We start from the raw sequence: 15,398 nt of genomic DNA on the forward strand, positions 1-15,398 counted from the left end.
CCCCTATCAACACTGATGGGACCGCAGTGGAGATGCTGGAAAGCTTCAAGTTCCTCGGCATACACATCACTAATGATCTGAAATGGTCCACCCACACAGACAGTGTGGTGAAGAAGGCGCAACAGCGCCTCTTCAACCTCAGGAGGCTGAAGATATTTGGCTTGGCCCCTAAGACCCTCACAAACTTTTACAGATGCACAATTGAGAGCATCCTGTCGGGATGTATCACRGCCTGGGTGCTGCCATAGAGTTACATTAGAAGTGCCCATCCAAGAAGGCTCAAGGTCATTGGCTAAAGATAAAATGTCAAATCACGTTATATCTACTGTAGCTTTGACTGGACTGATCATGTCATCATGTATCATGTCATGACATCATACTTTCAACATTTTTGCTAGCAAGAAAGCAGTCATAATCATGAATCAAGTCGACAATCTACTGCCAAATCCTTTTCAATCCTTGTCATTATGAAGAGAAATGATCTAAAACATATCGGTGCTCATCGGCCATTGGACATATTACACAATAAGTTGGAAATCGCAAATTGAACAATGAGTGGTTTGGAAGGAATCAATGGCTAACTGCAAGCATTGCGAAGCAATCACTAGCCTGCTATTCCATGGAGTGGATGTGTGGTCCAAAGTCTGGGTTTAAGGTTCTCTTTTCCAAGCTTAAAAGGATAAACATTAATTGGGCCATAAAAGGTTGAATATTGGCCATGCTGTCAATCCAGAATGACTTCTGCTGCGTTCAAAACAACTAGAAATTCAAAGTCGGAAACTCGCGCCTCTTTCTAGAGCTTTGACCGGAAGATCACTGACGTCATAATTCGAGTTCCGAGTTCCCAGTTGTCTTGAAAGCACCATAAATCCAGAGAATGCCAGACTTTGATGACAAAGTTTCATGACAAAATTTGCCCACAAGAAGGATCGCCATGCCACCTTCCTATTCAAGTGAGCACAGCACAATGGTCCAAAAATGTATTGTATGCTGTTCCATAAATTATGTAATATTCCAGGGAGATATGTATACTGTAGCTAAGAAAGTAATACTAAGTGTATGTTGTGTAGTAAGTTGTTGTGCCCATGTGTCTCATCCTAAATATGTGTTCCCTTTCACACTCATAACTTAGCCTACTGTTCTGACTTGATGGTGCACATGTAGCCTATAATGTAATCATCGAATATTGTAATAGCTTTCATTGTCTTCTTATTTGCCCCCTTTATTTATCCTACAGTTCTGACTTGGTGTATAGGGAGAATACTGTAAGAACGGCACATGTTCTGAATTCTGTCGCTGTACATTTCAAAAGTGCTGTACTACTGACAACGTCCGTCCTAGCTCACTCATTGTCTTAATCAAAATTACAGATTGCCTCTTATTTGCTCGTCGTCCCCTTATGTCATAGTTAGTACATCTCAATTGTCAGTAGAAACCACATTTATTTAAGCTAGTCAGCCATATCAGCTGTTTTTTTAAAGGCAGTAAATGAGGCTGAATGAACTGTTTCATTGCCAAACAACGCTCTCCTGACAGCCAGGTGGTAAGGATTCACTCCATGGTGCTGAAAAGAAAGCTCTGCTGTTGGGACAGCTTTATGTAGGCCCTAACAGTTTCTGGGCACCGTTTGTCACCTTTATAGTGCAATTAATGTATGTTTTGTGTTGTGTTGTGGATCTGCTGGCATGCATCCCCCAAAAATGTGGGAGTTTGCCCCACCAAGATTTACATGCTAAAATCGCCACTGCTAATGTGTATGGGGAAACATGCCCTACACCCAACTCCCACCTAATGCTCTCCCTCTGTGGCTTTATTGATTTTCTCCAGTGATTAATTGGACACAGGGGGAGCTGAGGTGTGACCAGGTACCAAGAAAACTTACTGCCCATGTCCTCTGTGGCCATCCAGAAACGCCATTCTACAAACAGCATGCCTCTGTTAGTGGATGTTCAAATATGAAATTACAAAATTTTCTCTCTCTCTCTCTCTCTCTCTCTCTCTCTCTCTCTCTCTTTTTTTTTGATGGAAGAGATTACATAATATATGAATTGGAGTACTTTTCCCTTAACATGCATCTAATATCAGAACTATCACCATCTCTCCCTGCTCCCCTCTTCTCTCCAAACACTCATGCACAGGGAATCGCTGTGGCCATTTTGAAGATATTGTAGCACGGTTCATCGGGCTCTAGTGACTCCATGTGGCGGGCCGGGTGCCTGCAGGCCGACTTCAGTTGTAAGTTGAACAGTGTTTCCTCCGACACATTGATGCAGCTGGCTTGCGGGTTAAGCTGGCGGGTGTTAAGAAGCACGGTTTGGCGGGTCATGTTTTGGAGGACGCATGACTCGACCTTCAGTCTCCCGAGCATGTTGGGGTGTTGCAGCGATGAGACAAGATTGCAATTGGATATCACAAAATTGTGGAGAAAAATAAATATACAAATAAAATAAAAATGATTAGGCTACTAGGGAATTCTAGATTGAACTAATTGTGAGTTTTAGTTGAATACAAAAGAAAGGCTCCAATGTAATGTTACTGAGCCATACCAGCACGGAGAGGAAAAACAGAATGGATATTGTGGCATGTAAAATTTGAATTCATTAATACCTTTTCAAGACAAGAATAGGACAACATTAGAAAAGCCTGTTGTGCATAGATTATGCACATGAATATATTCATTTTTTGTCTGCTTTTCCAATCATTAATTAACCTCTTGACGCTAGGGGTCATATTTTTTTTTCTTTTTTAAAGAACGTTCCCAAGGTAAACGGACTATTTCTCAGGTCCAGATCGTAGAATATGCATATAATTTACAGATTAGGATAGAAAACACTCCAAAGTTTCCAAAACGGTCAAAATATTGTCTGTGAGTATAACAAAACTGATTCTGCAGGCGAAAACCTGAGAAAATATAACCCGGAAGTGATATATATATTTTTTTATTCTGTGTTTCCTGGCCAGTCTTTCTTCCATTTAAAGGGGTATCAACCAGATTCCTTTTCCAATGGCTTCCTGAGGCTGTGACCAGGCTTTAGACATAGTTTCAGGCTTTTATTTTGAAAAATGAACGAGATTTTTCAAAAGTAGTCAGGTGTCCTCTGAATAGTGCCTGCGCGCCAGAGGGGGCTCTCCATTTTGCTTTTCTCTCTTATTGAATAGGTTACGGTCCAATTGAAATATTATTGATTATGTTTGTTAAAAACAACCTGAGGGATGATTATAAAAAACATTTGACATGTTTCTACGACCATTACGGATACTTTTTGGAATTTTCGACGAACGGAACGAGGCTGTAGTTTTCTCAACATAACGCGCAACCCAAATGGCGTTTTTTGTTATAAAAGTAATATTTATCGAACACAAATAACATTTGTTGTGTAACTGGAAGTCTCGTGAATGCAAACATCTGAAGATTATCAAAGGTAAGCGATTAATTTTATTGCTTTTCTGACTTTCGTGACCAAGCTAACCAAGCTAATATAAGGCTAACTGTTCTAGCATTGATTGATACACTCAAAAGCTTAGATTGCTTTCGTTACAAAGCATATTTTCAAAATCTGACACGATAGGTGGATTAACAACAAGCTAAGCTGTGTTTTTGTATATTTCACTTGTGATTGCATGATTATAAATATTTTTAGTAATATTTTTGTATCTGATACGTTTGGGAATTGTCTTCTGCCTTTCAGCACCGGAACGAGGCTGTAGTTTTCTCAACATAACGCGCAACCCAAATGGTGTTTTTTTGTTATAAAAGTAATATTTATCGAACAAAAATAACATTTGTTGTGTAACTGGGAGTCTCGTGAATGCAAACATCTGAAGATTATCAAAGGTAAGCGATTAATTTTATTGCTTTTCTGACTTTCATGACCATGCTAATTTGGGGCTAGCTGTTGTAGCATTGATTGATACACTCACAGAAGCTTGGATTTCTTTCTCTGTAAAGCATATTTTCAAAATCTGACACAATAGGTGGATTAACAACAAGCTATGCTGTGTTTTGGTATATTTCACTTGTGATTGCATGATTATAAATATTTTTTGTAATATTTTTGAATTTGGCGCCCTGCAATTCAGCGGTTGTTTAGGGAAATGATCCCGTAATCGAGATCTGTGCGCAGAGAAGTTTTAAAGTGCACTGGCAGCACCAAGCGATCCCTGTCATCCACCAAAATTTAGTCCAGAAGCAGACTGGAAGACCGTCCACTCAGGAGAAGGTTGGCCGCCAGGAAGCAGATGATCGTAACAGGTGTTTGTGGAGTAGTCATGGTGTTAGCGTTGCTTATCCTGATTCCGGTGCTTGTCAATTCCACCGGGACATCTGCACGCTGTGAGATACTCGGATCCTGTCAGATAGTGTGTGATCCTCACAGGACCAAGTCCACAGCCACTGACAATACCAATACTATCACAGATGGCCGCTTGGTCCAGTCTCTATCAACCTTTATCCAAGGTCCGAAAGGACGGGGAGAAACTGAGAGAATTGGCCCTAGGAGTCCTCTTGGCAAGCCCGGACCACCTGGACCTGTCGGCCTGCCTGGGGAGAGAGGAGAGCCCGGACCTCCAGGACTACCCAGAACGCTCAGATCTAACGGAGCCACAGGTGCCTTAAGCGCAGCCACATACAACACCGTTTCCAAAGACGTTCTACGCCGGGCTGAACAAACAGCAAAAGCTCTGAAATTTGGTGACGTGGTCACCAACCTTGGCGACCACTTTGACCCCACAACGGGGAAATTCACCAGCTCGATACCAGGTATATACTTTTTCGGCACCAGTACGTGGGCTGATCTTTGTAAAAACAACCAGGTAAGCAATATAGGCTACCGACTTAGGCTATAACACTTCTTTCTCATAATTTGGAATTGTTGATTAGGATTCAAAACATCAGCTTAAGGCTACAGTTTTACACACACATAATGCACACACTTAGGAGGCTGAAAATATTTGCCATGGGCCCTTGGATCCTCAAAAAGTTCTAAAGCTGCACCATCGAGAGCATCTTGACTGGCTGCATCACTGCTTGGTATTGAAAATGCACCGCCCTTGACCACAAAGCGCTACAGAGGGTGATGCGGACAGCCCAGTATATCATGGGGCCGAGCTCCCTGCCATCCAGAACCTTTATATCAGGCGGTGTCAGAGAAAGGACCGAAAAATGACCAAAGACTCCAGCCACCCAAGCCATGTACTACTATTCACTTTGCTACCATCCGGAAAACGGTACCAGAGCATCGGCTCTCAGGCCAAAAGGTTCCTAGACAGTTTCTACCCCCAAGCCATAAGACTGCTAAATAGTCAATTAATGGTACCTGAACTATCTGCACTGACTCTATCTTGCACTGACCCTATGCACTCACTAGACTATATATACAAACCATATACACACTCACTCACACACACAATACATTGACACTCCCACACAAAAACCCCACATATTCACATACGCTACATACAGTATGCTCACTCTTACCGACACAACACACACACACTTTTATACATAATTTGCTGGTGCTACTCTGTTCTTTATTTTATTATTTATCCTGATACCTAGTCACTTTACCCTGCCTTCATGTACATATCTACCTCAAATACCTCATACCTCTGCACATTGATCTGGTACAGGTACCCCATTCTTGTGCATTTTATTTTATTCCTCATTGTGTTACTATTTTTCTATTTGTATTAGGATTTTCAAACTCTGCATCGTTGGGAAGGGCTTGTAAGCAAGCATTTCACGGTAAAGTTTACACCAGTTGTATTCGGAGCATGTGACCAATACAATTTGATTTGATGAGTTTTATGCACGTATCGAAAGGGGTTGCATTAATCAGAGCGGAGCTGTCGGTGATGCAGAAGTTCCAGTCCTACACCCAAGATGCCGACCAGAACTACGACTTTGCCAGCAACAGTGTCATCCAGCATCTTAAGCCCGGCGATGAGATCTACATCAAGCTGGAAGGGTGAAAAGCAACAAGTACAGCATCTTCTCCGGCTTCATAGTCTACGCCGATTAACAGATCATCTATTCTACGCTAGGCTATTCCCTTCATCTGCTATATTCTCTCGTTTAGATTGGTTAACCCGCTGTCGTTTGGAAGACAGGTGGTTACAGAGAAACTGGGGGACCTTGACACAGAAGTGAACCTTTAAATTAACATTAAAATGGACATTTAGTTTTGTGCATAAAATCTCCAAATTATACAATGTCCAATACAGAAACTTGGACACGTGGAAACAAGGAAGGTGATGAGTGAGCGTTTCATGTGTATAAGCCAATATTAATGCAGGTTAAACAGGAATGGTGTTAATGCTTCATTGCTGTTCATGGCTTTTGACATTGGGTCAACTAATCAATTCATTTCAATTGGTCTTGTAACGCATCTCAGTTCACGTTAGTCTATAGAGTAGGATATAATACTCAGAGGTGATTAAAACTACACTGTATGAAGTAACGTTTGGTGTGTTTCTGTCTGCATCCTACTGCAGTGCTGATCTATTCCTACTGCTTTATCAGACTACTGCATTCGTGTAAAAGAGCTATCATTATCATCATACACAGTCCAATTCAACCTTTTCCTGGAAAATGAATTAAGTGCTACTTCACTAACATTAATTAGGCCTACAGACAGTATTTGAAATGGAAATGATTCATTAGATGGAAGAAAAACATGCCACTAGAGAAAATAAATCAAAACCAATTTTAATGACTTTGGTACAGTATTCATGTAAAAAATCAACAGGTCAGTTCTAATTTTAGCAGAGCATTAAAAATGGTAAGAAAATATTCCTGGGTCACATGTTCCTCTAGAATGGCAGGCTACCATGATGTTCGATTTGGTGAAGTATCAGAAAAAAAAGAGACACTCCTACTCCCTGACTTTTTAAATCCTATCACACACTGTCTTAAAGTGACATAATGGTTATGTATTGTCTGCTGTGATGTTGTTGCTCATGTGGTGAAGTCCCTCTGTGATGCCACCTGTTCTCAGAAGGGAAGACCATGTCCTTCAGGATGACCTACCAGCCAACCAGCTCCCTCCCATAGGAACCCATTGGGTGACATCACAACCTACCAGCCAACCAGATCCCCTCCTATAGCCACCCAGTCACAGTGTGACATCACGAACACTCATCTAACAAGCATACTAATAAAGAAAACTTTTGGTACCCCAATATCTTTTAGCAATAAAAAAATGAAATCTAAACGGGAACAATGTTACTACTTTTCACAAAGAATCTTTGTTAAATGTCATTACTACAAACAAAGCTCCTATGGCTTTCACTAAAACTAGTCAGAACGGAAAGCACCATATTTATGAGTAGAGCACCAGGTGCAGATGATGTGCAGTCCATGTCCTTGAGTTTGTTTGGGGCAGAAACTGTCGCTTTGTCTTGTTAAATGACATTTGGTTTCTGTGTATATTGGCACCACATTTAGATTTAGTCTACGACTTATTTTCTAACTGGATGGTTTAATTTATTTGCTTACAGTATTAATTATTAATCACAAACATTAATTGAAGCTTTGATTCAGTCATGGCTAGTATTGTGTGACAAATAAAAATATTTGATTTAACATTACTCCTCACTCAGCTATCAGAATGTTGTTAGTGTTCAATCCAAGGTTTTTTCCTTGTTTACCTCTCAATAGCACACTTTAATTCAGTAAATCATAGACAAGTAGCAAGAATAAAGTGTCAACTTCTGAGGTCAATTGCATTTGGAAATTTGCAAGTAATAAAACATTTCTAAACCCTTTTTTTTTTTTTTTACTCTGAGTTCAGTAGCTGTTGCAAAGGATAAAGGCCTATGGAGCAGCCTTTCTATATTCTGGGTGATCTGATTCTGATCCTTCATTTGAATGTGAGCCAGCGTTTGGGGTTGTCTATGAGGATCTTGTCCACCTGGGTCTGGTTGATCCCTCTCCCCAGCATCTTGGGCACGATGTTCTTCAGTATGTGTGAGTAGCCGTGCCCTCCGTACTTGGTGAGACGGTTCTTGGTGTGGATGTCGTGGGCAATGACAAGGTTGTCCTCATATCCCTCCTGGACCAGGAACGCCAAGCTAGAGAGGGTGGGAGACACAGGCGCACACACACACACACACACACACACACACACACACACACACAAGTCTAATGGCGCTGGAGTTGATGGCTGCCGTTTTACGGGCTTCTAACCAACTGTGCTATTTTGTTAGTTTTTTCGCATTGTTTGTAACTTATTTTGTACATAATGTTGCTGCCAAAAATAACTTCTGGACATCAGAGCAGCGATTACTCACCTCGAACTGGACAAATATGTTTTTCTTTAATGAGTCTGACATGAAAGATACACTGCTTTCTCGGGAACGGGCCCAAATCACTGTCATTTGCGTAAAGAAAAGACGGAGAAAAAGGGGGCGAATGTCGGGCTGCCTTCGGAGAATTCGTAGGTGAGTGAGTCAACCTCCACTACCATCCGTTCTATTGGCCAATGTGCAATCATTGGAAAACAAAATGGATAAAATACGATCAAGACTATCCTACAAACGGGACATTAAAAACTGTAATATCTTATGTTTAATCGAGTCGTGGCTGAACGGCGACACGGATAATATAGAGCTGGCGGGATTTTCCCTGCATCGGCAGGACAGAGAAGCTACGTCTGGTAAGACGAGGGGCAGGGGTGTGTGTCTTTTTGTCAATAACATCTGGTGGGCGATGTCTAATATTAAAGAAGTCTCGAGGTATTACTCGCCTGAGGTAGAGTACCTCATGATAAGCTGTAGACGACACTATCTACCAACAGAGTTCTCATTTATATTATTCGTAGCTGTCTATTCACCACCACAAACCGATGCTGGCACTAAGACAGCACTCAACCAGCTGTATAAGGCCATAAGCAAACAAGAAAATGCTCATCCAGAAGCGGCGCTCCTAGAGGCCGGGGACTTTAATGCAGGCAAACTTAAATCCGTTTTACCTCATTTCCACCAGCATGTGCAACCTGAGGAAAAAAATCCCCAAAATAAACTCTGGACCACCTTTACTCCACACAGAGACGCATACAAAGCTCTCCTTCGCCCTCCATCTGGTAAAGTGACCATAATTCTATCCTCCTAATTCCTGCTTACAAGGAAAAACTAAAGCAGGAAGTACCAGTGACTCGCTCAATACAGAAGTGGTCAGATGACGCGGATGCTACACTACAGGACTGTTCTGGTAGCACTGACTGGAAAATGTTCCGGGATTAATCCAATGGCATTGAGGAGTATACCATCAATAAGTGCATCGACAACGTTGTCCCGACAGTGACCGTACGTACATATCTCAACCAGAAGCCATGGATTACAGGTAACATCCGCATCAAGCTAAAGGAGTGGGACACTAATCCGGACGCTTACAAGAAATCCCGCTATGCCCTCAAACGAACCATCAAACAGGCAAAGTGTCAATACAGGATTAAGATTGAATCCTACTACACCGGCTCTGACGCTCGTAGGACGTGGCAGGACTTGTAAACTATTACAGACTACAAAGGGAAACCCAGCCGCGAGCTGCCCAGTAGCACTCACGTCGGTAGCCATGAAGTGCTTTGAAATGGCTCACATTAACAGCATCATCCCAGATACCCTAGACCCACTCCAATTCGCATACCGCGACAACAAATCCACAGATGACGCAACCTAAATCGCACACCACACTGTCCTTGGACAGCACTCCACACCACCTGGACAAAAGGAACACCTATGTGAGAACGCTGTTAATTGACTACAGCTCAGCGTTCAACACCATAGTGTCCACAAAGCTCATCACTAAGCTAAGAACCCTGGGACTAAACACCTCCCTCTGYAACTGGATCCTGGACTTCCTGACTGGCCACCCCCAGGTAGTAAGAGTAGGCAACAACACATCTGCCACGCTCATCCTCAACACTGGGGCACCTCAGGGGTGAGTGCTTAGTCCCATCCTGTACTCCCTGTTCACCCATGACTGCGTGGCCAAACACGACTCCAACGTGTTTGCTGATGACACAACAGTGGTAGGCCTGATTACCGACAACGATGAGAAAGCCTATAGGGAGGAGGTCAGAGACCTGGCAGTGTGGTGCCAGGACAACAACCTCTCCCTCAATGTGTTCAAGACAAAGGAGATGATCGTGGACTACAGGAAAAGACGGTACGAACAGGCCCCCATTAACATCAACAGGGAGAGTTAAGTTCCTTGGTGTTCACATCACCATAGAACTATCATGGTCCAAACACAACAAGACAGTTGTTAAGAGGGCACAACAACACCTTTTCCCCCTCAGGAGACTGAAAAGATTTGGCAATGGTCCCCAGATCCTCAAAAATTTCTACAGCTGCACCATCGAGGGCATCCTGACTGGTTGCATCACCGCCTGGTATGGCAACTGCTCGGCATCTGACCGTAAGGAGCTACAGAGGGTAGTGCGAACGGCCCAGTACATCACTGGGGCCAAGCTTCCTGCCATCCAGGACCTATTTACTAGGCGGTGTCAGAGGAAAGTAAAAAAAATTGTCAAAGACTCCAGTCACCCAAGTCATAGACTGTTCTCTCTGCTACCGCACGGCAAGCAGTACCGGAGCGCCAAGTCTAGGTCCAGCTTCTACCCCCCAAGCCATAAGAATGATGAACAATTAATCAAATGGCATCCCTGACTATTCAGATTTCCCCCCCCCATTTGTTTTTACACTGCTGCTACTCGCTGTTTACTATCTATGCATAGTCACTTGACCCCTACCTACATGTACAAATTACCTCGACTAACCTGTACCCCCGGAAAATTTACTCGGTACCGGTATCCTGTGTATATAGCCGCGTTATTGTTATTTTATTGTGTTACTTTTTATAATTTTTTTAACTTTAGTTTATTTGGTATAAATTTTCTTAACTCCTTCTTGAACTGCATTGTTGGTTAAGGGCTTGTAAGTAAGCATTTCACGGTAAGGTCTACACTTGTTGTATTCGGCGCATGTGACAAATACAGTTTGATTTGATGCACACACACACACCAAAAGAGATCCATGGGCGTTATTTAACTTTTTACGCTTGGTAAAGTATCGTGAAGTAGATAGAGACAACCAAATTGACCTAGTTTAGCTGCAGTTGTCTAGTAGGTAGTTTGGTAGCAAAGAGCACTCACGCCTTGACTCTCTGGCTGTCACTGGGCATGTCCACCTCCAGGTTATAGGCATAGTTCAGCATCTCTGTTCCAAACAGGTCGTATTCCAGGTAACTCCCCATCTTTGCAAACTCCAGCAGCTCTCCATTGTCAAATATGGTCCTGTGTTAGGAAAAAAAACATGAATAATTTAGTCACTCATCACTGAAGCTATCTTTGAGGCATCAGCAGATAAAAATTCTCCACAATACACCTTAACACATTCCTGAACAATTACAGTGTATTCGGAAAGTATTCAGACCCCTTCACTTTTTTCCACATTTTGTTAGCCTTATTCTAACACAGATTTATTTTTAAATCTAATCTACACACAATACCCCAAAATGACAAAGCGAAAACAGGTTTAGAAATGTTTACAAATGTATAACAAATTAGAAACAGAAATACCTTAGAAGTATTCAAACACTTTGCTATGAGACTTGAAATTTAACTTAGGTGCATCTTGTTTCCATTGATCATCCTTGAGATGTTTCGACAACTTCATTAGAGTCCACCTGTGATAAATTCAATTGATTGGACATGATTTGGAAAGACACACGCGTCTATATAAGATCCCACAGTTGACAGTGCATGTCAGAGCAAAAACCAAGCCGTGAGATCCAAGGTATTGTCCGTAGAGCTCCGAGACAGGATTGTGTCGAGGCACAGATCTGGGGAAGGGTACCAAAACATTTCTGTAGCATTGAAGCTGCCCAAGAATACAGTGGCCTCCATCATTCTTAAATGGAAGAAGTTTGGAACCACCAAGACTCTTCCTAGAGCTGGCCTCCCAGCCCAACTGAGCAATCGGGGAAAAGGGCCTTGGTCAGGGAGGTGACCAAGAACCCGATGGTCACTGTGACAAAGTTCCCGAGTTCCTCTGTGGAGATGGGAGAACCTTCCAAAAGGACACTCCACCAATCAGGCCTTTATGGTAGAGTGGCCAGACGGAAGTCACTCCCTAAGCACACAGCCAAGACAACGCAGGAGTGGCTTCGGGACAAGAGCTTGAGAGGATCTGCAGAGAAGAATGGGAGAAACTCTCCAAATACAGGTGTGCCAAGCTTGTAGCGTCATAAAAAAGAAGGTTCGAGGCTGTAATCACTGCCAAAGGTGCTTCAACAAAGAACTGAGTAAAGAATCTCAATACTTATGAAAATGTGATATTAAACCTTTTTTTTGTTGCTTTGTAACGTAACAAAATGTGGAAAAAGTCAATGGGTCTGAATACTTTCCGAATGCACTGTAGAAGCTTGCTTTATAAGTATAATTGTTTATACTATATTATAAACCCATGTAGGCCTCTGACTTTTTCCTGACCATGTGACTGACCAGGGGGAAAAAAGTCCTGCCACCCCTCCAGTCCACTCTGGGCCCTGAATGAAAGCTCTCACCTATCCAGGTGTGACATAACGGTCTTGCTGATGTCACCTCCAGCTTCCTGCAGGAGACGGACTATCTCAGCCGGTGCACCAGGGTTCCGTCCTGGGTGGATGATGACTGGGCAGCCCAGCTCGGTCTGAGCGTGTGCAGTGGCCTGCAGCACTTTCTTCTCGCTGTCCGTGATTGGCCAGCTGCAGCCGATCTCTCCAATCACACCGCAGCGGATCTCGGTCCCATCCGCCCCGTGGAGAACCTCACTGATGATGATGTCTGTGAGCTGGAGAGAGAAGTAGGGTGTTAGTCAGAGGAARTAGTGGCAGAGAATGGACACAAACTGGCCATAGCTCCCTCAGGTGGGAGACAGCTGACCAAAGCCACTTGGGTACATTTGACTGAGACAGGGCTTCTACAAATGAGCCAGTATACCTTCACACAGACACAAACTACCATAAACTTCCCCCACCTTCTCCACGGTCATCTTCCTGGTGGCCTCAGAGTGGGTGGCGTCCACATAGTACCCCGCCCCTCCTATGATGTGGACGCCCGTATCCTTGGCCAGCTGTTTGAGGCAGGGCAGATCCCGGGCGATACCCTGGGTAGTGTTTTCTACGATGGTTCCACCTCCTGCCTTTCGGTACTCATGCAGCTCTTCCCGCACAGCATTGGTCTCCTGCAGCAGCAGCAGGTTCTCATGGCTGAAGAAGATTGTTACAGGGACACAGAGATTTGTCGATTGGCTTCAGCCTGGACAGGTTCCAGACTGCCTGCTGTACAGGTTCTAGATTACCTGCTGTAAAGGTGGTAGACTACCTGCTGTATGGTTCTAGAAATCTGCCTGCTGTACAGGTTATATAGACTACTTGCTGTTAGGGTGCTAGACTACAAGGAGCGTACAAAACATTAAAAAACACCTGCTCCTTCCATGACAGACTGACCAGGTGAATCCAGGTGAAAGCTCTGATCCCTTATTTATGTCACTTGTTAAATCCACTTCAATCAGTGTAGATGAAGGGGAGGAGACAGGTTAAAGAAGGATGTTTAAGCCTCGAGACAATTGAGACATGGATTGTGTATGTGTGCCATACAGCGGGTGAATGGTTAAGAGAAAAGACTTAAGCGCCTTTGAACAGGTATGATAGTAGGTGCCAGGCGCACCGGTTTGTGTCAAGAACTGCAACGCTGCTGTGTTTTTCACGCTCAACAGTTTCTTGTGTATATCAAATTTTATTGGTCACATACAAATGGTTAGCAGATGTTATTGCGAGTTTAGTGAAATGCTTGTGCTTCTAGTTYCGACACTGCTGCAATATCTAACAAGTAATATCTAACAATTCCACAACAAATACCTAATACACACAAATCTAAGTAAAGGAATGGAATAAGAATATATAAATATACTACTGTTCAAAGGTTTGGGGTCACTTAGAAATGTCCTTGTTTTTGAAAGAAAAGCAAATTTTTTGACCATTTAAATAACATCAAATTGATCAGAAATACAGTGTAGACATTGTTAATGTTGTAAATGACTATTGTAGTTGGAAACAGCTGATTTTAATGGAATATCTACATATGCGTACAGAGGCCCATTGTCCTCTTGCTCAGTTGTGCACCGGGGCCTCCCACTCCTCTCTCTATTCTGGTTAGGGCCAGTTTGCGCTGTTCTGTGAAAAAAGTAGTACACAGCGTTGTACGAGATCTTCAGTTTCTTAGCAATTTCTCGCATGGGATAGCCTTCATTTATCAGAACAAAAATAGACTGACAAGTTTCAGAAGAAAGTTATTTGTTTCTGCCATTTTGAGCCTGTAATTGAACCCACAAAGGCTGATGCTCCAGATACTCAACTAGTCTAAAGAAAGCCAGTTTTATTGCTTCTTCAATCAGCACTACAGTTTTCAGCTGTGCTAACATAATTGAAAAATAGTCTTCTAATGATCAATTAGCCTTTCAAAATGATAAACTTGGATTAGCTAACACAACGTGCCATTGGAACACAGGAGTGATGGTTGCTGATAATGGGCCTCTGTACGCCTATGTAAATATTCCATTAAAAATCTTCTGTTTCCAGCTACAATAGTCATATTCAACATTAACAATGTCTACACTGTATTTCTGATCAAGTTGATGTTATTTTAAATGGACAAAATATGGACAAAACAGGCTGTGATCAACATTTCTGGAGAACCCCTTTCTGATGATTGCATAAGGGTCTTGTCTAAAGGACTGTCCTTTGCCCCCACATATTCAACTAATGAATTTAATACAAAGATTGACCTATTTCGTTTCTACAGGAATCTACATCTGAAGGCCTGGTACAAGCAAAACATCTCTCCAACTACAGACGCCAGTGTCTCAGGTCAGGCAGTTTCTGTTCCCTCAAAAACACCTTTTAAGCCCAAGTCCACTTTTTGTCCCATAGTCCAGAATGCCACACTAAATACATTTGCCAAGAAAGTTAATTTTGATGTGGAGAATCTGTTTAAGGGTAAAATTGATTCCAACATAACACGACGTAATCTTTCTWAGACAGAGAGGGATGCAGTTGAATCATTGTCCAAAAATGAACGGATTGTAATTAAAAAAGCAGACAAAGGTGGTGCTACAGTAGTGTGGTGTAAAGACAAATATGTGACAGAAGCCTACCGTCAATTAGACAATGACGAATTCTACCAATCTCTTACCTTCAACCCTACAGAGGACCTAAAAACTGAATTGAAAGGGATCCTCACAGAAGCTAAGGAAAATGGTTACATTTCAGACAATGAGTTCAAATTTATTTTCAATGGCAGTCCGCGTATGGCTTCTTTTTACCTTCTTCCAAAAATCCACAAAAATCTTGAAAACCC

At 42.6% G+C, this 15,398-nt stretch overlaps 2 protein-coding genes across 2 annotated transcripts in view; one reads left to right on the plus strand and one right to left on the minus strand.

Annotated features, from left to right (window-relative positions):
• The first annotated feature begins 4,239 nt into the window (after positions 1 to 4,239).
• LOC111979590 (complement C1q-like protein 3) lies at positions 4,240 to 5,970 on the plus strand. Its single transcript, XM_070449088.1, has 2 exons — positions 4,240 to 4,812; positions 5,869 to 5,970. The coding sequence occupies exons 1-2, from the start codon at positions 4,240 to 4,242 to the stop codon at positions 5,968 to 5,970; spliced, it is 675 nt and encodes a 224-aa protein (XP_070305189.1).
• Positions 5,971 to 7,830: 1,860 nt separating this feature from the next.
• Positions 7,831 to 15,398, minus strand: part of pter (phosphotriesterase related) — a 19,323-nt gene continuing 11,755 nt past the window's right edge. Inside the window, exons 3-6 of the mRNA XM_024009982.2 lie at positions 13,018 to 13,249; positions 12,566 to 12,831; positions 11,154 to 11,294; positions 7,831 to 8,070 (exon numbers count right to left, since the gene is read on the minus strand). Of these exons, the coding sequence (XP_023865750.1) occupies positions 7,860 to 8,070; positions 11,154 to 11,294; positions 12,566 to 12,831; positions 13,018 to 13,249 (850 nt within the window). The 3' untranslated portion in view covers positions 7,831 to 7,859. The remainder of the gene's footprint in view (positions 8,071 to 11,153; positions 11,295 to 12,565; positions 12,832 to 13,017; positions 13,250 to 15,398) is intronic.

The sequence above is a fragment of the Salvelinus sp. IW2-2015 genome, linkage group LG19 (assembly GCF_002910315.2).
Source record: "Salvelinus sp. IW2-2015 linkage group LG19, ASM291031v2, whole genome shotgun sequence".
NCBI lineage: Eukaryota > Metazoa > Chordata > Actinopteri > Salmoniformes > Salmonidae > Salvelinus > Salvelinus sp. IW2-2015.

Excerpts from the sequence above, each read along its gene's own strand:
- LOC111979590 (XM_070449088.1), top strand. The coding sequence starts at position 4,240 with ATGATCGTAACAGGTGTTTGTGGAGTAGTCATGGTGTTAGCGTTGCTT. Across the intron at positions 4,813-5,868 it reads ATCTTTGTAAAAACAACCAG|TCCTACACCCAAGATGCCGA; the intron begins GTAAGCAATATA and ends CAGAAGTTCCAG.